The sequence below is a fragment of the Scylla paramamosain genome, chromosome 7 (genome assembly GCF_035594125.1).
Source record: "Scylla paramamosain isolate STU-SP2022 chromosome 7, ASM3559412v1, whole genome shotgun sequence".
Lineage (NCBI taxonomy): Eukaryota > Metazoa > Arthropoda > Malacostraca > Decapoda > Portunidae > Scylla > Scylla paramamosain.
This window is the reverse complement of record NC_087157.1, coordinates 385,001-406,096: the sequence shown is the minus strand read 5'-3', so window position 1 is coordinate 406,096 and position 21,096 is coordinate 385,001. Positions and strand designations below refer to the sequence as shown.

The window sequence follows — 21,096 nt, the reverse complement described above, 5'->3', positions numbered from 1 at the left end:
AACAACACCCTCGAGTGTCTACGTAACATATGCATGCAGCCAGTTAATTCAATATATGGTAGATAATTATCAGACCTGTTATTCTATCCTGATGTTTGATAAGAACGTTGCCTTTTTTTTTTCACACTCTCCGGAGTGATCACGCCAGCAAGGAGGAGGGTGAGAGTCCTTTTTTACCTGTCATTTACATGTTTTAGATGGTGTAGAGAGTGGTAAATAAAGGCGGTTAGGCTGTGTTTACACCGTGTGTTTGTGTGTGTGTGTGTGTGTGTGTTATTTCTCTCTCTCTCTCTCTCTCTCTCTCTCTCTCTCTCTCTCTCTCTCTCTCTCTCTCTCTCTTGAAAGACCATGTAAAAGCACTTATTTAGAATTATGTGTTATATAATGTCAATGTACACTTAAAAGGCATTTAATGACTGATATTTTCTTCGCTGTTTGTGCCTTATCATACAATAAACTACAGAAAAATCGTTTTACTACCATTTCTGGAGACGTCTGGTGCATTTGGCATAACTACCACTGATAATAGATCTACATAATATATTTAGGAAACTATAATGAACTTTTCGTAACTTAAACCATCAAATCTTTCTTATTTTTCGTCTAGTATGAAAAAAAAAAGTAAATTCCCATAGCTCAACACGGGAGATCGCAATGTTTTTGGTTTATTTGCTGATCGTAAGCTCCGTTCAGTAGGTTCACTTGTCTTGATGGGAATGGAGCGGGGGACCATATTAAACGTCCTTGTTTCTTATCTTATTTATGCACACACACTCACAGAACTATACTCAGACAGCACTGTATAACAATCATTCCATGGTTAGCTAACCGTACCACACACACACACACACACACACACACGCGACACCTTCACGATCACAGCGTCTCAGAGGTCAACCGATAAGCTTATGTCAACTCTCTCATTAGCACTGTAGATAACGACGCCAACCTCTAAACAGTATGCAACACAACGCCGCTATATAGCTAGATCACTCACACATTTACTCTTATGTACTCACATGTGCACTCATATGAGGTTACCTCATTTGAACCATGCCAAGTCTGTTCTCCAACTAGCCAAAAACTCCTTCATTAACAGAAAATGTCAAAACCTTTCAAGATCTAACTCCCCTCGTGATTTCTGGCATCTAGCCAAAAATATCTCCAATAACTTTGCTTCTTCTTCTTTCCCTCCTCTATTTCAACCAGATGGCACCACTTCTATCACATCTATTTCTGAAGTTGAACTCTTTGCTCAAACCTTTGCTAAAAACTCTACCTTGGACGATTCTGGGATTGTTCCTCCCTCTCCTCCACCCTCTGACTACTTCATGCCACGTATTAAAATTCTTCGCAATGATGTTTTCCATGCCCTCGCTGGCCTAAACCCTCGGAAGGCTTATGGACCTGATGGGGTCCCTCCTATTATTCTCCGAAACTGTGCCTCCGTGCTTGCACCTTGCCTAGTCAAACTCTTTCAGCTCTGTCTGTCAACATCTACCTTTCCTTCTTGCTGGAAGTTTGCCTACATTCAACCTGTTCTTAAAAAGGGTGACCGTTCTAATCCCTCAAACTACCGTCCTGTTGCTTTAATTTCCTGCCTATCTAAAGTTTTGTAATCTATCCTCAACAGGAAGATTCTTAAACATCTATCACTTCACAACCTTCTATCTGATCGCCAGTATGGGTTCCGTCAAGGCAGCTCTACTGGTGATCTGGCTTTCCTTACTGAGTCTTGGTCATCCTCTTTTAGAGATTTTGGTGAAACTTTTGCTGTTGCCTTGGACATATCAAAAGCTTTTGATAGAGTCTGGCACAAAGCTTTGATTTCCAAACTACCCTCCTACGGTTTCTATCCTTCTCTCTGTAAATTCATCTCAAGTTTCCTTTCTGACCGTTCTATTGCTGCTGTGGTAGACGGTCACTGTTCTTCTCCTAAATCTATTAACAGTGGTGTTCCTCAGGGTTCTGTCCTGTCACCTACTCTCTTCTTATTATTCATTAATGATCTTCTAAACCAAACTTCTTGTCCTATCCAATCCTACGCTGATGATACCACCCTGCACTTTTCCACGTTTTTTCATAGACTTCCAACCCTTCAGGAGATAAACATATCACGCAGGGAAGCCACAGAACGCTTGACTTCTGATCTTTCAAAAATTTCTGATTGGGGCAGAGCAAACTTGGTATTGTTCAATGCCTCAAAAACTCAATTCCTCCATCTATCAACTCGACACAACCTTCCAGACAACTATCCCCTCTTCTTCAATGACACTCAACTGTCCCCCTCTCCTACACTGAACATCCTCGGTCTGTCCTTTACTTATAATCTGAACTGGAAACTTCACATCTCATCTCTAGCTAAAACAGCTTCTATGAAGTTAGGTGTTCTGAGACGTCTCCGCCAGTTTTTCTCACCTTCCCCAGCTGCTAACTCTGTACAAGGGTCTTATCCGGCCATGTATGGAGTATGCTTCACATGTCTGGGGGGGTTCCACTCATACTGCTCTTCTAGACAGGGTGGAATCAAAAGCTTTTCGTCTCATCAACTCCTCTCCTCTAACTGACTGTCTTCAGCCTCTCTCTCACCGCCGCAATGTTGCATATCTAGCTGTCTTCTACTGCTATTTTCATGCTAACTGCTCTTCTGATCTTGCTAACTGCATGCCTCCCCTCCTTCCGCGGCCTCGCTGCACAAGACTTTCTTCTTTCTCTCACCCCTATTCTGTCCACCTCTCTAACGCAGTATTCTCAATCATTCATTCCTTTCTCTGGTAAACTCTGGAACTTCCTGCCTGCTTCTGTCAATTTTTGACCACTGCTTTGACCCTTTTATGGGACTGGCATTTCAGTGGGTATTTTTTTTATTAGATTTTTGTTGCCCTTGTCCTTCCTACATAAAAAAAAAAAAAGAAAAAAAAAACATAACTTGCTCATGTGTTCACCTGTAGAGCTGCTACATATACGCGTTCGTAAAAAAAAAATAAGTACGAATAAAAGAAATAAGAAATGAAAAAAAAAAATATATATATTATATATATATATATATATATATATATATATATATATATATATATATATATATATATATATATATATATATATATATATATATATATATATATATATATATATATATATATATATATATATATATATATATATATATATATATATAAAGAGAGAGAGTGAGAGAGAGAGAGAGAGAGAGAGAGAGACTCCGCCAGTAATTTCTTCATTGTTACTCGTTCACAGACGGCAAGTTCTGTGACTCCCTCCCTCTCCCTCTCCCTCGCCCTCACAAGATGTCGGTGCAGATAGAAAAAAAAAGGCGCTATGAGTGTTGTGCCCTCCCGCGAGGATGGAAAAGAGAGGAAGTGCTGAGGAAAACTGGGCTGACTTGCGGTAAAGTAGATGTGTATTATTACAGGTAAATGTGTGTTTGTGTTTATGTTTCCCTCCCTCTCTCTCTCTCTGACAAATAAAACCAAAACAGCAAAAATCTACGAAATTATCAAAAAAATGGCAAAACTCTCTCTCTCTCTCTCTCTCTCTCTCTCTCTCTCTCTCTCTCTCAGCCCCAATGGCATGAAGTTCCGAAGCAAGCCCCAGTTGACCCGCTATCTCGGTGACACTGTTGACCTTTCCTCCTTCGATTTTCGGACTGGGAAGGTCAACCCAATGCTGGCGAGGAAGAACAAGAAGCCCCGTGGTACCCTCTTTGATTACAGGTGTCTGTGTGTGTGTGTGTGTGTTTGGTCTCCTACATAGTAAGTAAACAACTTAACGAAGTGTCCTGTAGTTTTTCTCCAATTATTAATGATATGTATTTAGGAAAGTGTTTTGTTTGTTAAGGGCATTGTTGTTGTTTTTTCATTACACACACACATCTCTCTCTCTCTCTCTCTCTCTCTCTCTCTCTCTCTCTCTCTCTCTCTCTCTCTCTCTCTCTCTCTCTCTCTCTCTCTCTCTCTATATATATATATATATATATATATATATATATATATATATATATATATATATATATATATATATATATATATATATATATAACCTAAATTCTGTTGTATTTGGAAAGTGGCAGTTTTGCATAATATTTGGAATAATTACATATGTACGATAATTTTACCTGAAGTACAATAATTTCAACCTGTGTAGTACGATAATATGGCCAAAACAATCTGGCAACGCTGCAGCTGACAGGTGAAGGTGAGGCAAGACCGCTGGCGGGGCGGTGAGAGGGCGGGGCGAGGCTTTAGCAGCGCACCTGTACATCGCCACACCTGCATGCTCCTCACACCTCATATTGGGCTATGTGAGACACGCTATCTGTCTGAGTGTCCCGCTGTACGGCCCAATCCGGTCCCTGTCCCAGCCTCTCCGCCTCGTCCTTCCTAAGGCTGGACATGCCCACACCAGCAACCTTGCAGCAGCAGCAATAGGACGCTCACTCACCGCCGTGTAAGTTCCGCTTTCTTTACCTTTAGTATGCACGAGGCATGCAGGGAGAGAGCGGGAGTGTAAATGCAGAGATGAATTTTTTTTTAATGCAGGACTTTGGTTAATGTTATCTCTTCGTGACATACACCACTGTCTCCCTTTCCTGATATTATATCCATAACAAACTTGTGGTCTGGTGGGAATATGGGATTTTCGGCCGGGTGAGCAAAAATCGGTGGAATTTGGCATTCTGACTCAACTTGTTAAAGATAAAATTGAACAATACACCTTAAATTTTTCTCTTCTGTTTCCAACAAACTTCGGGACCTACCCAAGGGGGGAGCTTTGCCATCCCTAAACTCCCCTTTAAGGACAGTAGCTGACCGAACTGGAGCCTCTCTGGCTTCCCCCCTTAACCTCTAAGAATAAGAACGATTTTTTTTCTCTAAAAAGTCTCACTATAAGGAGAGGTTCCCATGCCAAATGCCCGTCGCTTAAGGATGCTAACTCAACTGTGGGGGTCACCTCCTTAAGGACATTAACCTAACCTGACATAACCGTATACCTTAATAGGAAGTGGGAGGTCCAGAGTGTGGTTGCTTGACCTCTTCCTTATCCTCAAAGGGTACTGGTGCCACCAGTTGTTTGGCATTCAGTTGATTTCAGTAAAACACTTCGTGATCTTAAGAAATGCAAAGTTGTCTTGCTTATGAAACTGCACAACAAAATCCTGTTATTTAAATTTACATCCACTGCACTTGGTTGCCATTGTGACAGTGAGTATTCTTGTGGGCAACCGGATGACTGCTGCAGCCTCTACATAAACACACAGTGATTGGCTAAAAATATATGATTTATTGGCCAGAAGTAAATGATTTTCATTGATGTTATAATAGGTCACAAAAACAACAGATGTCAATGGCTGAATGAAAGAGATACAAGTGATACAAGTGCACAATTCCATACCAGAAACCAACATAGTAACACATGCACTACTAGTTGACCCAGTGAAGGGTTGTGAGGGGAAATTGAGGTAAATTGTGAAAATTTGTTTGCGAGTTATTTATTATCTGCACCACAGAAGTAGAGACATGTTATGCTTGTGATGCCAAGATGAAGTAAGACCAAGGTTATGCAACTCAAAATATATATGCCGAACTTCTTCATAGTATATTTTGTGATGGATCCCAAGAATGCAGATGATCCACCATGACAATTGCTTCTGCTGTGCCTTCTGCAGGATTTATTATAAAGGATTGCCTCAGTAGGAGAGGAAGAGTGATGGCACTGAGGTGAAAGTATAGGATGAGGAATGGAGAGAAGTGGATATAATTGTGGCAACCTTCAGGTAAATGACCATAGTGGAATAGTGACTTGTTAATCTCTTACCTTGAGCTTATAACTTGCACTCCCACCATCATGTAACAGCCACTACCCTATTCCTTGTCCCCATATCATAGCAACCCTCCCCCATCCTCATCCTTCTCCCCCCCCCCCTCTCTCTCTCTCTCTCTCTCTCTCTCTCTCTCTCTCTCTCTCTCTCTCTCTCTCTCTCTCTCTCTCTCTCTCTCTCTCTCTCTCTCTCTCTCTCTCTCTCTCTCTCTCTCTCTCTCTCTCTCTCTCTCTCTCCCCCCTTCCTTCATCCAGATCTCACTCTCTCCTCCATTTCCACCATTATTCCTCCCATAATACTTTGGCCTTCCTTCTCCATCCTTCGATCCTCCCACTCTACCTTAACTTCCTCCTCCATCTTCACCCCTGCCATTGCATCATTACACATCTTGCATCATTTGGTCTCAGCTTTGTTGCTATTCATGTTTGAAAGCTGCTTAATATGCAAGGTAGTAGTCACCATGTTAGAAGTGTTACAGAAGTGGCTGCAAGCAGGTCATTGCACTGCTCTAGAGGTTTGGTGTATTTGTGCAAGGGAATTTTTGGTGTCTATAGTTTATCTTTGGTTCATGTAACTTTTTAAGACTTTAAATGAAGGTACAGTGCCTTATTATTGATTGCCGTGTTCCTTAAGGTGCCAAGTTGCTTTGAATCTCATAGATAAATGTTGTGCAATTGGTAATATATGATAAATGAGTCATCATTTATCATTCTTCTATCATATGCTGAATGTCTGAAGTGCAATCTTATCTGGGCTGCACCTGTAACTGTTGTCTGTGTGTGTGCCCATGTCTTTCAGCAGTGTTTTCTGTGAAAGGAAACTTCAGTGCTAATGCTGAAGATAAGGTACTGTGTATGTGTGTGTGTGTGTGTGTGTGTGTGTGTGTGTGTGTGTGTGTGTGTGTGTGTGTTATAGTTAGAGGGAGAAAGAGAGAGTCAACACAGCAAGGCAGAGTACTATCACCAACACAGTCTGCTTTCTATGTCACACTATTGGCAATCTATAGCTCTCACTGTTGCCTCCGCTAAGTGATGCATTCATCCCTGGCAGGATGGCCTGGATGAACGGTGTGGCGGTGGGCCAGGCTGCCTATCAGCCCACCAGTGTGGAACACTGGGCCAATATGGTCACTCATGGGGTAAGTCTGAAGCTTTCCTGGGTTTGAATTAATTTCCCTTACACATTCCTCTTGTCCTTCCTTCACTCTATCTCTTCTCCCTTCCTTTTCTCTGTTTTGCTATCCCTCCTTCCATCCCTCTCATATTCTTCCCTCCCTCCATTGTTTGTCCTTCCTTTCTTCTCTCTCATATTTCTTCCCTCCTTCCTTCACTACCTTTTTTACTCCTTCCCATGTTCCTCCCTCTAACATGCTCTCCCTCTTCTTTCCATCCCTTTTCTCTCTTCTCCTCCCTCCATGTGCCCTCAGCTAATGCACAGTAGACCCTTAAATATACTATACTTACTGTCAAATTTATCACAAAAGTGTTTTCTTTGTGCTCTGTGATTCTCCCTACTTGAAGTCATCATGAATTTCTTGCCATTTGCTATAACAAAGCCTCAGAGTAATGCAGTTTTTTTCATGCATCTTATTCATTTATAAAGTAGGTCCCTGTCCTCAGTGTGTTATGTAGAGGAGTAACTGAGGAAGTGCACAGAATAGCACAAAAGAAGTTGCTCTTCATACTTGAAGAAATTCAAGAAGTGGAAGAAAACATTTTTTATATAAAATTTTCACTTTCATTGCTACCTATGACTGAGAATTTTAATATTGATATGTTAACATCATCCTTATCACAACCACCACCATTTATGTTAAAATTTTCAGCTTGGTACAATAGCTGTGTTAGAGAGTTTATACAACACCATTGCTTTCATCATGCTCACCCAGCTGTTTGTACTGCCGGCTATTTATGGAGCAGTGTTCATGGTGACAGCTGCTCACTGTAGCCTCCACCAGCTGGCTGCTGCCATTTATGGCTTGGGGCTGGCTGGGCTCTTCAGTGTGTCTACCTTCTTCCATATTGTCTTCTACCTTGGCTATTACAAGTGAGTGTTACACTGTTCTTTCTTTCCATTTTTCATAGTACAGCCTAGAAAGGAGATTGATGTTTTTAGACCACTTGAACTCAGTTACAAACTACTACAGGGTTACATACAAGTTTATAGTGGTGCAGTATCTCTTGAAGAGTCATGATATTTACCGAGTTATGTTTTCATGTATGCCAACATAAGAACACTTCAAGTAATTTTTTTTTAAGAAATTTAGGTCGTGTGAGTTGCTGGGCTTAATGCTAGCTTGCCACACACAGATATAGTGGGACTGAAGACATTCAGAGGACAAGAGTCATTCTGTAAATTACTGGTATCTCCTTCCACAGGAAACTGAAGGAGGTGCTCCACCGGGGTGACCGGGCCATGATCTATGTCTTCATAGCCACATCCTACACCCCTTGGCTCCTGCTCCGCCCTCTTCCTCAAGATTCATGGACACTACATCTAAGGTAACTCTGAACTGCTTGTCAAGGCAGCATTGTTACTTTTGCTGCATTATTATTTATCAGAACTTGTTCTTGAAGTCATTATGTGGGTTTGCAGGTGGGGCATCTGGGTGCTGGCTGTGGTCGGCATTCTGTACCAGCAGATGTTTCACGAGAGATTCAAGATGCTGGAAACTGTGTTCTACCTTGTGATTGGCATCATGCCCTCCATGGCAGTAATGAATATGGTAAGTCTTACAATGTCCTGTGGGGAAGTAGGGAAGAAATAAAAAACTGAGGTAGGTAGGAATACTATTTGGGGATAACAGCAGGATAATGTCATTCACACAGCTTAGCTGACATAAGGAAGGGGACCAAAGATTAACATCACTTAAGCAATCCAACATCAATAAATAATGGTGGACTTGTCAATATCAATAAGAGAAATGTGTATAATAAATGCATGCTAGCAGTATATGTGAAATGAAAACTTAATGGTGCTCTATAGGGAATGGAGAAGACAGTGCTTGGCACAGCATGCAAAGATAAGAAGGGAACAGTCGAAAGTTGAAAATCTTTGACCACAATTGAGAGAAAAAAAGGCTTCATGGGTAGGCACATGTTATGTGCCAGACAGATAATAGGTGGCTGTTAGAGTAATGAACTGAAGTGTCTTATTGCCTGTTAGCTAAGTAGGTGGTGGATAGGTAAACAGAAGTGTGAAACAAATAGAAAACTTGAAATTGGAGGTGGTGAATGTTCTCCCAAATGTAAATACTTGAATGACTTGATTTTAGCCGTGAAGCTCATGTGAACCACTAGAGATTTAGGCTTGATGCAGTGCCTGTCTAGTGCATTATGTGATAGTCTTACAAACTTTTGTCATTATCGTTGTCATCATCATCATCATCATCATCATCATCATCATCATCATCATCATCATCATCATCATCATCATCATCATCATCATCATCACCACCACCACCACCACCACCACCACCACCACCACCACCACCACCACCACCACCACAAACATCATCATCATTTCTGATGATTTGGGTACACCCTCAAGGGATAATGGAGGAAAAATAAAAATCACTGGGTATTTTTTGTCCATGTTTCACTTCTGTCATATTCTCATTGATTTGATTGATCCTTTGCTTAATTTTTCACTTTTCTATTCCTCAGCAAGAGATGTGAAATAACTTGCATAACATGGCAAAACTTATCTGTTATATATAATACCCATTCCATGCATTGCAAAATGAGAATATAGATACTTTATACTGTTAAAGGTATGTATGTACTTACATACCCAATAAGCTGTAAAATATATATATATATATATATATATATATATATATATATATATATATATATATATATATATATATATATATATATATATATATATACAGTGGAACCTCAGTTCTAGAACTTCAGTCCTGAATGGTGTTCAGAATCTAAAATGTTCGAAAACTGAAACTATTTTCCCCATAGGAATCAGTGTAAAATGGATTAATCTGTTCCCAGACACCAGTCTACCCTCTCTTAGCACCTTATGACAGATGTTCCCACAGCCAAGATGGCTGCTTCACAACATCTCCAGCTCACAAATTATTTATCCAGAAAGGATGTATTGAATGAACTTAGTGATACAACTCATCAGAAGATACTGTTTAGACCATGCAGCTATTTTCTTTGTCACCTGTCTAGTGAGGGAAACCTTACAGAAAGGCACAGAAAAGTGCAACCCACTTACTGCCAAAATGGTTATCATAACACTTAGACAACTTGCTGCTGAGAAAAGCTACTGGATAAATGCAGTTGTGCAGAAGTAATGACATTGGGAGTTATCAAGAGAGCCACAGGTGGCTCAGGATAACTCCTGATTGCTGAAAATGTGATTCTATTGAGGATTTTCAACAGGATCACATTTACTTTATTTCAAAGATTGAATTACTGCCTTACACTGTCTCTCTCCTCAAAATATAAAAACAAAGTAAATATTTATAGAAACTATAATTTAGTAATAAACAGCAGCTTTTGCTAAGTCTTTTAATATTTGAAATCAAGTAATGTTGTTCTAGAACCAAATTATGGTACTATAACCGAAATGATAACGAGTTCAAAATTTTGTTAAAAAACTGATTTGTTCAAAAGGAGGCGTTCGGTAACCGAGGTTCCACTGTGTGTGTGTGTGTGTGTGTGTGTGTGTGTGTGTGTGTGTGTGTGTGTGTGTGTGTGTGTGTGTGTATTACATACAACATATCAGTTTCCCTCCTTATCTAAATTACCTCAGATGCCTTTAATTTATAAAGTGCATCATATCAGTAAGAAATACAGAAGCACTTGCAGGTGTCATTATCTTCACCCTTTCTCCATTCTTGCAAGTGGATGTATCTGAAACATATTCATGTTGGTGTGATGGTTGCAGTGGGTCACACAAGGAGTGCTAGAGTCACTTGTTTCTTGTTGATAGGTAGTACTAGTCCACAGTTGCTCAAAGCCATATATCTTCCAGGTCTTCAAGGTACTGTTTGGCTTGCCACTGAGGGCTGGAGTGACTCAACCGCAAGTTACTCTATATATAAAGACTGTTCTCTATTAACTGTGTTCATGTGTGTGTATGAGAGAGTTACCACCTTGTGATAATGAGTTGTCATGTTACTAGATGCTGGTGCCCTGTGACAGGCTGAGCCACACAGCCCTACCCCTGTCTGTTTGTGTTACTTTAGTTGTCATCACTCAATATGCTTGTCAATATGTGCTACACTATTCTGCATATTCCACTAATATGCTGGTTGCAAAAGAAGTTATAATTTACTTGCTGTTTTGGAGGTTGTGTTGTAGGTGTATGAACACTTGAGAGGATAGTTTTGCTTTTTGCAGTTTTGCTCTCAGAACAGTGCTGAATTAATTGATTTCTGAGTGATCCAGTGTGCAATTATTGTGGGATTATAAGACACCTTTTTCAGTAAAAAAATTTTCTCTTGAAATTAGGAGCTGTTAACTTGTAGGAAGATTTTTCTAATTTTCTGATAAAGAGGCATTCACCATCTGGGTATGAGAGTGGACTTTTAATGTTTTCTTGTCTTCTCAAGGTGACTGTTGGTCCATACAGGGAATGAAGTGCATGTCATGTACATATGTACTCAAATATATAGAATGAAAAGTGCTCTGGAGAAATTCCTCCAGTAAGTCATTAGGTGGGGAACTTGGCTTGCAACTGGCAATGATCATTGAAATATGTGTCTTCATCACTTCACTGACTGGTTTTATTCTGAGTTTGTTTATCAATCCCCTTATTGGGCCATCTCTTAAAGTAGCATTACATACCACCACATCATACTCTTGTTAGCACAGTTCACCCCATGACATCATCACTCTCAAGAGTCCAAGTTTCATCATTATAAAACACTGCATGCCTTAACTATAAAGTGTGCAGTCTGTATAGATATACTGAATGCTTAAGTTTTAATTAGATTAAAGAATCATGGATTTAGACTTATTTTCATCAGGCCTGAACAAAGCAAATATTTTTACTTTACTTGTTTGGAGGTGATAATATTTTTTTTTTTATAGTGCTGTGAGCTTTAGCTATCTTATGTGGTACATTTTACAGCACTTCTTAGCAGTGAAATATATATCATGAAAGTGATGCATTTGTAGGTTTTTGCTGATGGGAAGGTTGTTGTCATCCTTTGTGGAAGGTGTAGCCAGCAGACAGTATTTGTGTGCTGCTGAGAACTCCTTTGTCCTGTGTTGGTTGTCTTCCCTGCACACCAGGCCCCTGTGGGGCTGGTAAGGTAGGGCACTTCCCTCCCTTGCATGTTCATTTCCCTCTCTTTGCCTCATTCACACTCTGCTCTTCATATTTCTTTTTCTCCTTCCTTCCCTTCCAAGGACAGTAAGGGACAGGGCCTCGACTCACCAGCTCGGTGTTCTACTGTTGTTGTCATTGCCACAACCACACTGTATTGAAGTGATCACTTGGTAGAAAGGCTGAGCAAACGCTGTGTGTATCATACAGTATGTTGGTCACTAATGTCAGTCATGAAATACATCACTAGTAGTTCTCATGAAATGCATCACTGTGTTTTAAGATACAAATTTCAAACATGTCTTTACTGGCTATTTTTCAATATTTAAAATAATGGATTCTTATCCTGAAAAGTTTGGGGAGAATCAGAATTAGTTTTTGTAGACAAAGGAGGGAGAGAGAGAGGGTTGTATAATGTCATAAATTCTCAGCACAAATGCAAATAAAACTGTGACAGGAATTAAATAAAGTTACATTAGATGTACAAGAAATTTGGCACCTTACATTGATTATGATGATCCTTACTTAGTAAAAGGTGGAAGGATGTAATAGAAAAGTTTGTTATGCTTTATTTATTGAGTATCTGTGATATTGACTCTTGATAACACTGAAGTGCCCTGAATTACTATAATGTGATGTGAGAACCTATTGTTTAAGAGTAGTGCCCTCCAGATTTCTGGATAAATCATATTTACATATTTATCTGACTTATAAATAGGTGTCAAGGGCCATGAAAGCATCTTATTTTACTGACATCCAAAATATGAAACAACAGATTTATAAAGTATTTACTGTAACATCAAAGCTCCATTCCATGTATCTTTTCAAACAAATTTGTGGAAGTGATTCTGAATACCTATGATTTGGATTAGTACATTGTGTTGGGAAGCTGACAATTAGCTGAACATCCAGTGAGCCAAGGTGTTGTTGTTAGAGCAGTCACCGCCCTCGCATGGCCCATAGTGTTAATGAATGAAATGTAGGCACAGTTAACTACTACTACCCCTGGTTGAGGTTCAGGTAGGGACATCCCCCATTAAGCATTGAGTAGTAATTATGTAATGATAATGCTTAGTGTAGGTTCAAAAAGAAAGCCTGAAGACTATGCTTGGCTCTGCTTGTGTAGATTGTCTTCTTTGTAAGAAATAGAAATTCAGCAAGTGCAAATTAGGTACACGAATGGATGTGGGTGAGTGTTGAGCCATGCTTGAGGAACACATGAGATATTCTCAAGTTAGGGTGTATATACCAAAAGTAGTGGCAGTATCATAATAGAAAGACAGATGACAGAAGTCATCAAAAGCATCTAATATGTAAGTATCTTGGACATCAGTGGCACAGATGATAAAGCTTCATAGATGACATATAATGAAATCAAGCAAATATGGATTTCTTATTTATTTTGTTTTTGGTTTTGTTGTAGAAATACAGAGGACTGTGAATTGTCCATCTTATTTGATTTACACTGAAAACATAGATTAAATAAAGAGACAAAGTAGGTCAAATATTGTGATGGTAGAGTGATATGTGAAAATGCAGATGAGTTGCAGATCATTGGAAAGTTGTCATGCTAACAACAATTTATGCTTAACATTACTTATTTCATGCATAGCTAAAGGGAGAAGTATGATTTCTTCCACTCATGAAAATAGAAGACCATTAGTTAATGGGTGGAGGACACACCCAAAAGGAGGAATTGAGAACAAATAAGAAAAGGTGTAGAATAAACCCAGAGAACAGAAGGGAAAGAAAGAAATGTAGCTAGAACTAGATATGATGTGGAAGTATTGATAAATTAAAGTAAGGGTGAGGGAACTGACTTGAGTGCTGCACAACGGAGGCATCAGAGTGGCATGAGCATGCTGAAAGAGAACAAAGAGGAAGGATATATATATATATTTTTGTTAGGTAGATGATTTAGTAACCAAATATTTCTCAACACATTTTAGTGACAGTGTTTTTCTTTAAGGGACAATGCTTTCTTCTGAACATTTCCTGCATTTTCTTTGTTTTCTGCACAAAAGAGGGTGGAGTGTTCCAAATCTGACATTACTTTAGATCTGTAATGCAAGGCCATTTTCATCAATGTGTATCTGAATTGTGTGAGTGTGTGTAGAGTATCAGTAGGTTATATCTTTAATGCTCCTTGTCATCACTCGCTACCACCATCACTGTGTTACAGGATGATCGCTCAGGATTGGCAGAGCTCAAGTTAGGTGGTGCCATCTACGTGTTGGGCGTGGTGTTCTTCAAGCTGGATGGGCGTGTGCCACTTGCACATGCCATCTGGCACCTTTTTGTGGTGCTGGCCGCTTTCATCCACTACTATGCAGTCCTCACATACCTAATCCTGCCCCAGGCTGGTATGGAGGAAGCCGAGGCCTGGACACAGGGTGAGGGACAGTGTGATGCATCAGCCTTGCATGAGTGTCCATTACTGTAGGGACATAAGAGTCAGGTTTACTACACTGCTATCTTGTGGCCAAATTGTTAAGTATTAATCCTCAGGTAAAGCCCCAAAGCAGTGCCAGCCAAGGTGCCTGGCCCATGATTGGCAGAGCTGCAGCAATTCTATAACAGTAACAATGGAACCAAGTCAGTGCCATATCAAGTGGCAGTTTATCAGCAGTTGTTTTACTTGTTGTTATAGTCTTGGGATCTGGTATTGGCATTATCATGATGGTATTGGTAATATGGAGTTTTTGTACCACAAGCCACATGTTGCCCATTTCACTTTTTTTTTAAAAACCTGTGTGTGTTGTGTAATGGACAACATGGCAATAGGAAGTTTGTAAGATTTTTTACTAAAGGAGAGTTATTTTTTTAAGAGTAAAATTGCTTGGGTAGCTAGACTAGCCAGTACAAAGAAAGGTAATGATGCAGAACAGATTTAGAGCACTAGTAGAGCATTGGGAACATGAAGATTTTTGAGGATGACCATCTCATATTTATGGGAAGGTAAAGTATTGTGGCAGACAGGCAACAGCTGTATTTGATAATGTAATTTGGCCATAGCAGTCTATGTAGAAATGAAAAGCAGTATACTTGGACATTAAGGTATTTTTATCAGTATTTATTGACTATATTGATTTCATATAAGAGAAATGAGGTCAAAGCACTGACATTCAGTCAGACATTGAGGATATTGTAGCAGGTAGCTATGTTCAGTACTTGGGTCTGTCCAAGGCACCACTGGAACTTATCCTCACTTATTTGTATTGTTATTGTGTTCATGATCAGTGGAAACAGTCAACACACTAAAAATGACTGTGTTTGAATGTGAATTGATTGATGTTTTATTGAGAAGTATGGTCCATTTAACAGTGGTGTTACAAGGATAATTTGTGGCTGTTATGAGATGGCAGTGCAATGTTGTTCTTTTCAAGTATTTTCAATATAATAACATCTTGCTTCAGAAGAGAAGTTTTGCAATTACTGAATAATCTGAGCAGCATTTTAAGCATACATTTGCTGTTGGAATAATGCAGATGTCAGAAATAAGCTAGACTAATGGTTTACTGTGTACCTTAGTTATACCCTTGTGCATGATTTCTTAATCCAAAAGGGCTCTACCCTCTTGGCCAGGTTGTTGGTACAAACCACTGCACACCCATCGTAATAACACCCTCAGATTTATTTATTGAGACAATCACCCAGTGAGATATCTTCTTCAGGAATTTTAGTCTTGGTGTTCTAGATGAAGACACCAGACACCCCACAATGTTGTGATGCATTTTTAGTATTAGTGAGCAGACCCAGTCAAAGGCTGCCTCATGCCCATAGAGCATGACTTATTAGTTTTCCTATATCAGTTATAGCTTCATCTGGGAATGGAAGTTATTGGAGAGTGACAGAGTGTCTGTATTTTTGTATTTCACAAATTGGAACTTTGAGAATTAAAAACTCACTTTGTACTGTACATTGAACCAGTGTACTCTTGCCATGACTCTTTGTGATAACAATTTATGTCACTTTTAAGGAAGAATACTTGTCACAAATTACAGTATCCAGAAAAGTACTATTCAAGCTTGGCTTTAAGGATTGTTCTAAACTTTCATAGGAAAGGTGAAACCACAAACAAGGGAAAAAGGCTGTTTGGAAGAAAAACAAATTTGCTCTTAAAATTCTAGAATAATACAGTAAAGACTTGTGGGCATTGTCTTGGCACTGTCCCTAAAACACAACCAAAAAACTGTTCACATAGAATTTTTAACACAAGTTAAGGTCATAAATTATAATGATGCCATCTGTATCAGAATAAACAAAACACCAAAGTAGGGTAGAAAATCTACTGGGAGCAATCTTGTCAAATGACAAAGATTTGATAATTAGATACTATGAGCCTCCAGGATGTCGCAGGAACTAAGCCTTGGAGAAATATGTAAGGGGACCAGAGATCACCTTCAGGCAGGGACTTTGGAAACTCCAGGTGACAAAAATTGATGACAGCCTGGGAAAGAACATTTCCAGGAAAACTTTGTGACCTTTACAAAGTACTAATTTTTAGCTACAATAGTGGCAACAACTATGACAGATCTTTGTAATGGTGCTTGGAGAAGACTGGCTCTTAGTTATTTTTCATTTCCTCAAGTGCTTACTCATCTTTGTACTAAGAGGCTTATAATTGAAGATTTAAGAACTGACCATTCCCTTGATCCAAAGCTAGTAGTAATGTAAAGGTCCAAACAATTATCATGAACAATATATATATATATATATATATATATATATATATATATATATATATATATATATATATATATATATATATATATATATATATATATATATATATATATATATATATATATCATGTTTTTAATATGATATCTGAAAATTACAAATAGTGGAAGTAGAGTTATGTAAATACTTGACATCATATGCCATCTGGCTGCTCACCATTTCTGTGCATGATCATATCATAAGGCAAGGCACAGTGGAATGCAAGTGGGATGCAAGAAGACAATTTCCACTGAAATGGAAAGATAGAGTGCTTGAGTACAAGAGGGAAAAGGAGACTGAGAGGACTATAGCACACAAGGGCAGACATAAATGGAAAGACTTTTATCATGGCCATTCTCTATTGGAAGTTGGCAGATAGATACCATATGAGAAAGTGTATCATGTTTCTTTTCTTCTCCATTACTTGTATTAGGGAGAGGCTCTGTCAAGTGGAGTAACATTCTGCTATTGGTGGGATACTGCCTGCAGCAAGTGCCCATAATTTGCCACTACAAGGTGGTACCTCAGTGTGGTGGTGGATGCATGCAGACTATCACTAGGGCTGAGTCTTGGCAAATCATTACATTACATAAATTTTTGTCAGTGATATTAGTTCATCACTATGATTGCTCCACCACAACACTGAGTAAAGCAGGAGTTCATTGGTTCTTTAGCAGATTGTTGCACTGTGCCTCAAATTTCAGACATTTTACAGCCTTTAGACACGGAGGGCTCAGTAAACAAGCAGCAGGCTGGAGGTGAACCACACCTTCTGAGGAAACACAATAGTCTGTTAGTGCTGCTGGAGTTAGCCAGCAGCAGTAGTAGCATGTGCCACAATGCCATTTCTTAGTCTCCTCACTGCCAGTTTGACAAACAGCCTTTGTCACCATTGTCTTGTAGCCCAGCATTGTGTTATGTTGTGCAGGCAACTTGGATGACATGAGACAACCATGCCTGTGATGATCGCCTGAGCTGGTCATAAAGTTGTTCCACTTGTTGTTATTCTTGTTAATGTTGATTAAGAATATAAGACAACATAAGCCATGCAGTATACCATTAAGCTCAGACCAGTGTGAGGAGTCGAGCCAGTCATCATCCAAGGTATGCTCTATTACAAAACAGGTCATTCATCATGTGTCTACCACAGCAAGGATTCATATCCTGCTATACTCTTATGAGGTGGTTGTAGTTCCCAAGTCTCCACCATTCAAATGAGGGAGGGCAAGAAGGAAGTGATGTGTGTACTCCTTATTATCACAAACAAAAAGGAGGCCTCACTCTCAGCTACTGCTCTTACCCAGGTTAGCTCTCATCATACTTCCCTATGTTTCTTGTAAGGAATTTCTTAAGTATTTGTTGCTCTCTTCTGTCAAAGTATTTTACAAGTGCTAATCTGATTTGCACTTAGTGGAGTAGATGTGCAGTTGTATATGTATATGGCTAATGTCTTTGTTATTGAGTGTGGACAATGATCTGAAAGAACTTCATGTAAATATAAATCATGTGATGTTGTCTGGTGAAGGTGAAATGTTCAGAGTTTAGGTGTGTTTGCAAAAATGTTATTTATTGTGTGACTGATGACTTGCTCTAATAACTCTGCTAAAGGACAGTGCACAGGAGACTAACTTATTGAATACAATGGAAAAGTTGATGAATTGTGATTTTGAGTGGTTGTACATTAATACTAAAATATATTAAATTCAGGGACATGGTTCTTGACTTATTGCCAAATTTAGCATTTTATAATTGTATAACTTATCTCTCCTGGAAAGTAAACTAACACAAGACGTGTGTGTGTGTGTGTGTATGTGTGTGTGTGTGTGTGTGTGTGTGTGTGTGTGTGTGTTATATACTCAAGTTGTGGGAAGTTATGATAAGCCTTCAAAACTTCAAGTCATGCATCACTGAGAATTTTACAATTTCTCTTTTGTTACAACAAATAGTGAAAAGATTCAAAAGATAAATAAGGGCCAGAGAATAAGGCAGGATACCAATCATCACTAGAGTTATGTGTCATGCGTTCCTATGGTCACATATTTTTAATTTACTCCTTAGAATGATGAGCTGCTCTCCTGCCTCATTCTACCAATAAATACCAATTTATTGTTGATTAATAATGACAATGAAAATACAAATAAATGTTTGTTGGGGAAACTTTTGAACCTATCCTGTTTACGTATCATGCTGCAATCAATTTTGCATTCTTAACATGGAAATTAGAAAAGAGAGAGAAAGAGACAGGTCAGGGATCCCTTCACTTTGCATTTACATATGCCATAATATTGAGAACTGTCAGCTCATGATCAAGGAGGTTTTTCTCTTAAGCACTCATCTTTTCCATATAGTATACCATTTTAAGTTTTATGGCATTGCCCCCTTCTTTCCCAACCAGCTACAGTACTGTATAGTGATGTAAGTATATTATATATTTGTTATACTATACTTATCAGGTTCTTGTTATTAACCATTCATGTTATGAAGTCAATTAGTGACTCCAAAATCTTAGGTGTATGTATTGTATGGTGCAGTAGAAAGCCCTTTAACCCATGGCTTAGTTCTCCACTATCTTCTCATGACTGTGCCAAACTTTTATGCATCATATTTCAAGCTTTTTTTTATTTTTTTAATATCATTATTTATTTTTTTTTTTTTTGCCTAAAGTGCCAGTTAGCATTTTTTACTGCATTCTTTTTTGTAAGGCTTAGAAGATCAGCCTCTTATTTTTGTGGAAGTTTGGTTGATCAGCTCCAACCCATGGTGGCACAGGCAGATTTATAGAGTGACTCTAGAAGCTCATGCCACTCCCCAAGATGCAGTTACCATCAAAAGATAGGGTCCATAGGATGCATGAGAGGTACTCTTCAGCCAGTCAACAATAGCTGGAAAAATGGCCAGTGTCTAACAGGACTTGAACTTCTGTCCTAGACATCTGTGTGGATTGATTTTGATTGCTTATTCAGAATCCCTAAATCATCATGTAGATGGTGAAAGCTTTCCACCTCAGAGTTGTTGGTTGTCAAGACCCAGTTCCAGCAAATTATATCATGTATGGCTTGTAACATAAACTGGGGAACACAGCAAATTGTTTATTGATTTCTACAAATAGTTGCTTTAAGCAGTTAGTGACAGCATGTACATTGTCCTATGGACAACCAAACAGCAGACCCGGGGAAGGGGGGGGAGGTGGAATCAGTAGTGCAAACAATACTCCCTCCTGCCACTTCAATGCGTTCCCCTAATAAATAAAATTGCAACCTAAGCTTCACCAGATGAAACTTTTAATAATTAAATCTTTAAAACAGTGGTTAGTAATTCAAACAACTTCAACCTACATTAATATTTCTATAAATGACATCTCATGATATGCATGTAAATTTCTGAAGTAATTCACTGGGTTTAATAGGTTTCTTCCCTGCCTATATATTGCAAAGGGAAATAAGTGATGATGATGTAGTACTACATGCCAGTACAGTGGACCTCCCGTCTGATATGAAGGCTTCCCTCGGGGACTTGCCAACACTGACTTAAATGTCTTGCTGGGCTGGAGGTGAGAGAGGCAGACAGATAGAAAATGTGTGTGGTCCTAGGACTAAGGGTGGAGAGGGCATTAGCATAGCAGTTAGAGAGATAGGCAGCAACAGCACCACGCACACCTATATCATGTTGCCAAACTCTAGCATCTTTAACAGTGATGTGTTCAGAAAGTGTTCCCTTGTCTGTGCTCTTCCTCGCAGTTGCGTGTCTGTGTCTTAGAAACCTTTGTACTAGTGTAACACCAGCAGTGATTCAATGTGTCATGCTAGGGCTCATTTAGAATCCAGTGAGCTGATCCTCTAGGGTGAAGTAGAAAGTGATGATAAAAATGAACAGTGATATTAATGAATTTGTTTAATGTGTACCTAGTAATCCTACTCCAGATCTCCGTGGTTGTACTTTTTAATATTGTATTTGTGTATGTTTCAAATAAATACTTCAAATTTAATATGCAATTTAGCGCAAAGTAACCCTTCATTATATTAGGTAATTGGCTAAACTCTTTTCTTGCTGTTATTTTTATTTAATTTACTTTTTGTCCAACTTTTAACCTTTAGATGCCTGTAACACTCACGTAAAGTACACTTCACCCTCGCTATATGGTACCCCATTATACCAGATTTCCGTCTGCGCTCTCTCAAAACTTTGTGGGCACTCAATCTATAAACTTCACCACCTGGATCTATTACGAGGTTCCTAAA

General features: G+C 39.0%; 1 protein-coding gene across 3 annotated transcripts; it reads left to right on the top strand.

Moving 5' to 3' along the window:
* Nucleotides 1–4,194: 4,194 nt before the first annotated feature.
* LOC135101867 (monocyte to macrophage differentiation factor 2-like) lies at nt 4,195–20,843 on the top strand. 3 transcript variants are annotated; one of them, XM_064006154.1, is made up of 6 exons: nt 4,195–4,464; nt 6,887–6,974; nt 7,725–7,882; nt 8,215–8,337; nt 8,432–8,561; nt 14,319–20,843. In XM_064006154.1, the coding sequence occupies exons 2-6, from the start codon at nt 6,888–6,890 to the stop codon at nt 14,577–14,579; spliced, it is 759 nt and encodes a 252-aa protein (XP_063862224.1). In that variant the 5' UTR covers nt 4,195–4,464; nt 6,887; the 3' UTR covers nt 14,580–20,843. The 3 variants fall into 3 exon arrangements, with proteins under 3 accessions (XP_063862224.1, XP_063862225.1, XP_063862223.1); XM_064006155.1 differs by lacking the exons at nt 4,195–4,464; nt 14,319–20,843 and adding exons at nt 6,552–6,681; nt 10,838–12,632; XM_064006153.1 differs by lacking the exon at nt 4,195–4,464 and adding an exon at nt 6,554–6,681.
* Nucleotides 20,844–21,096: the final 253 nt, after the last annotated feature.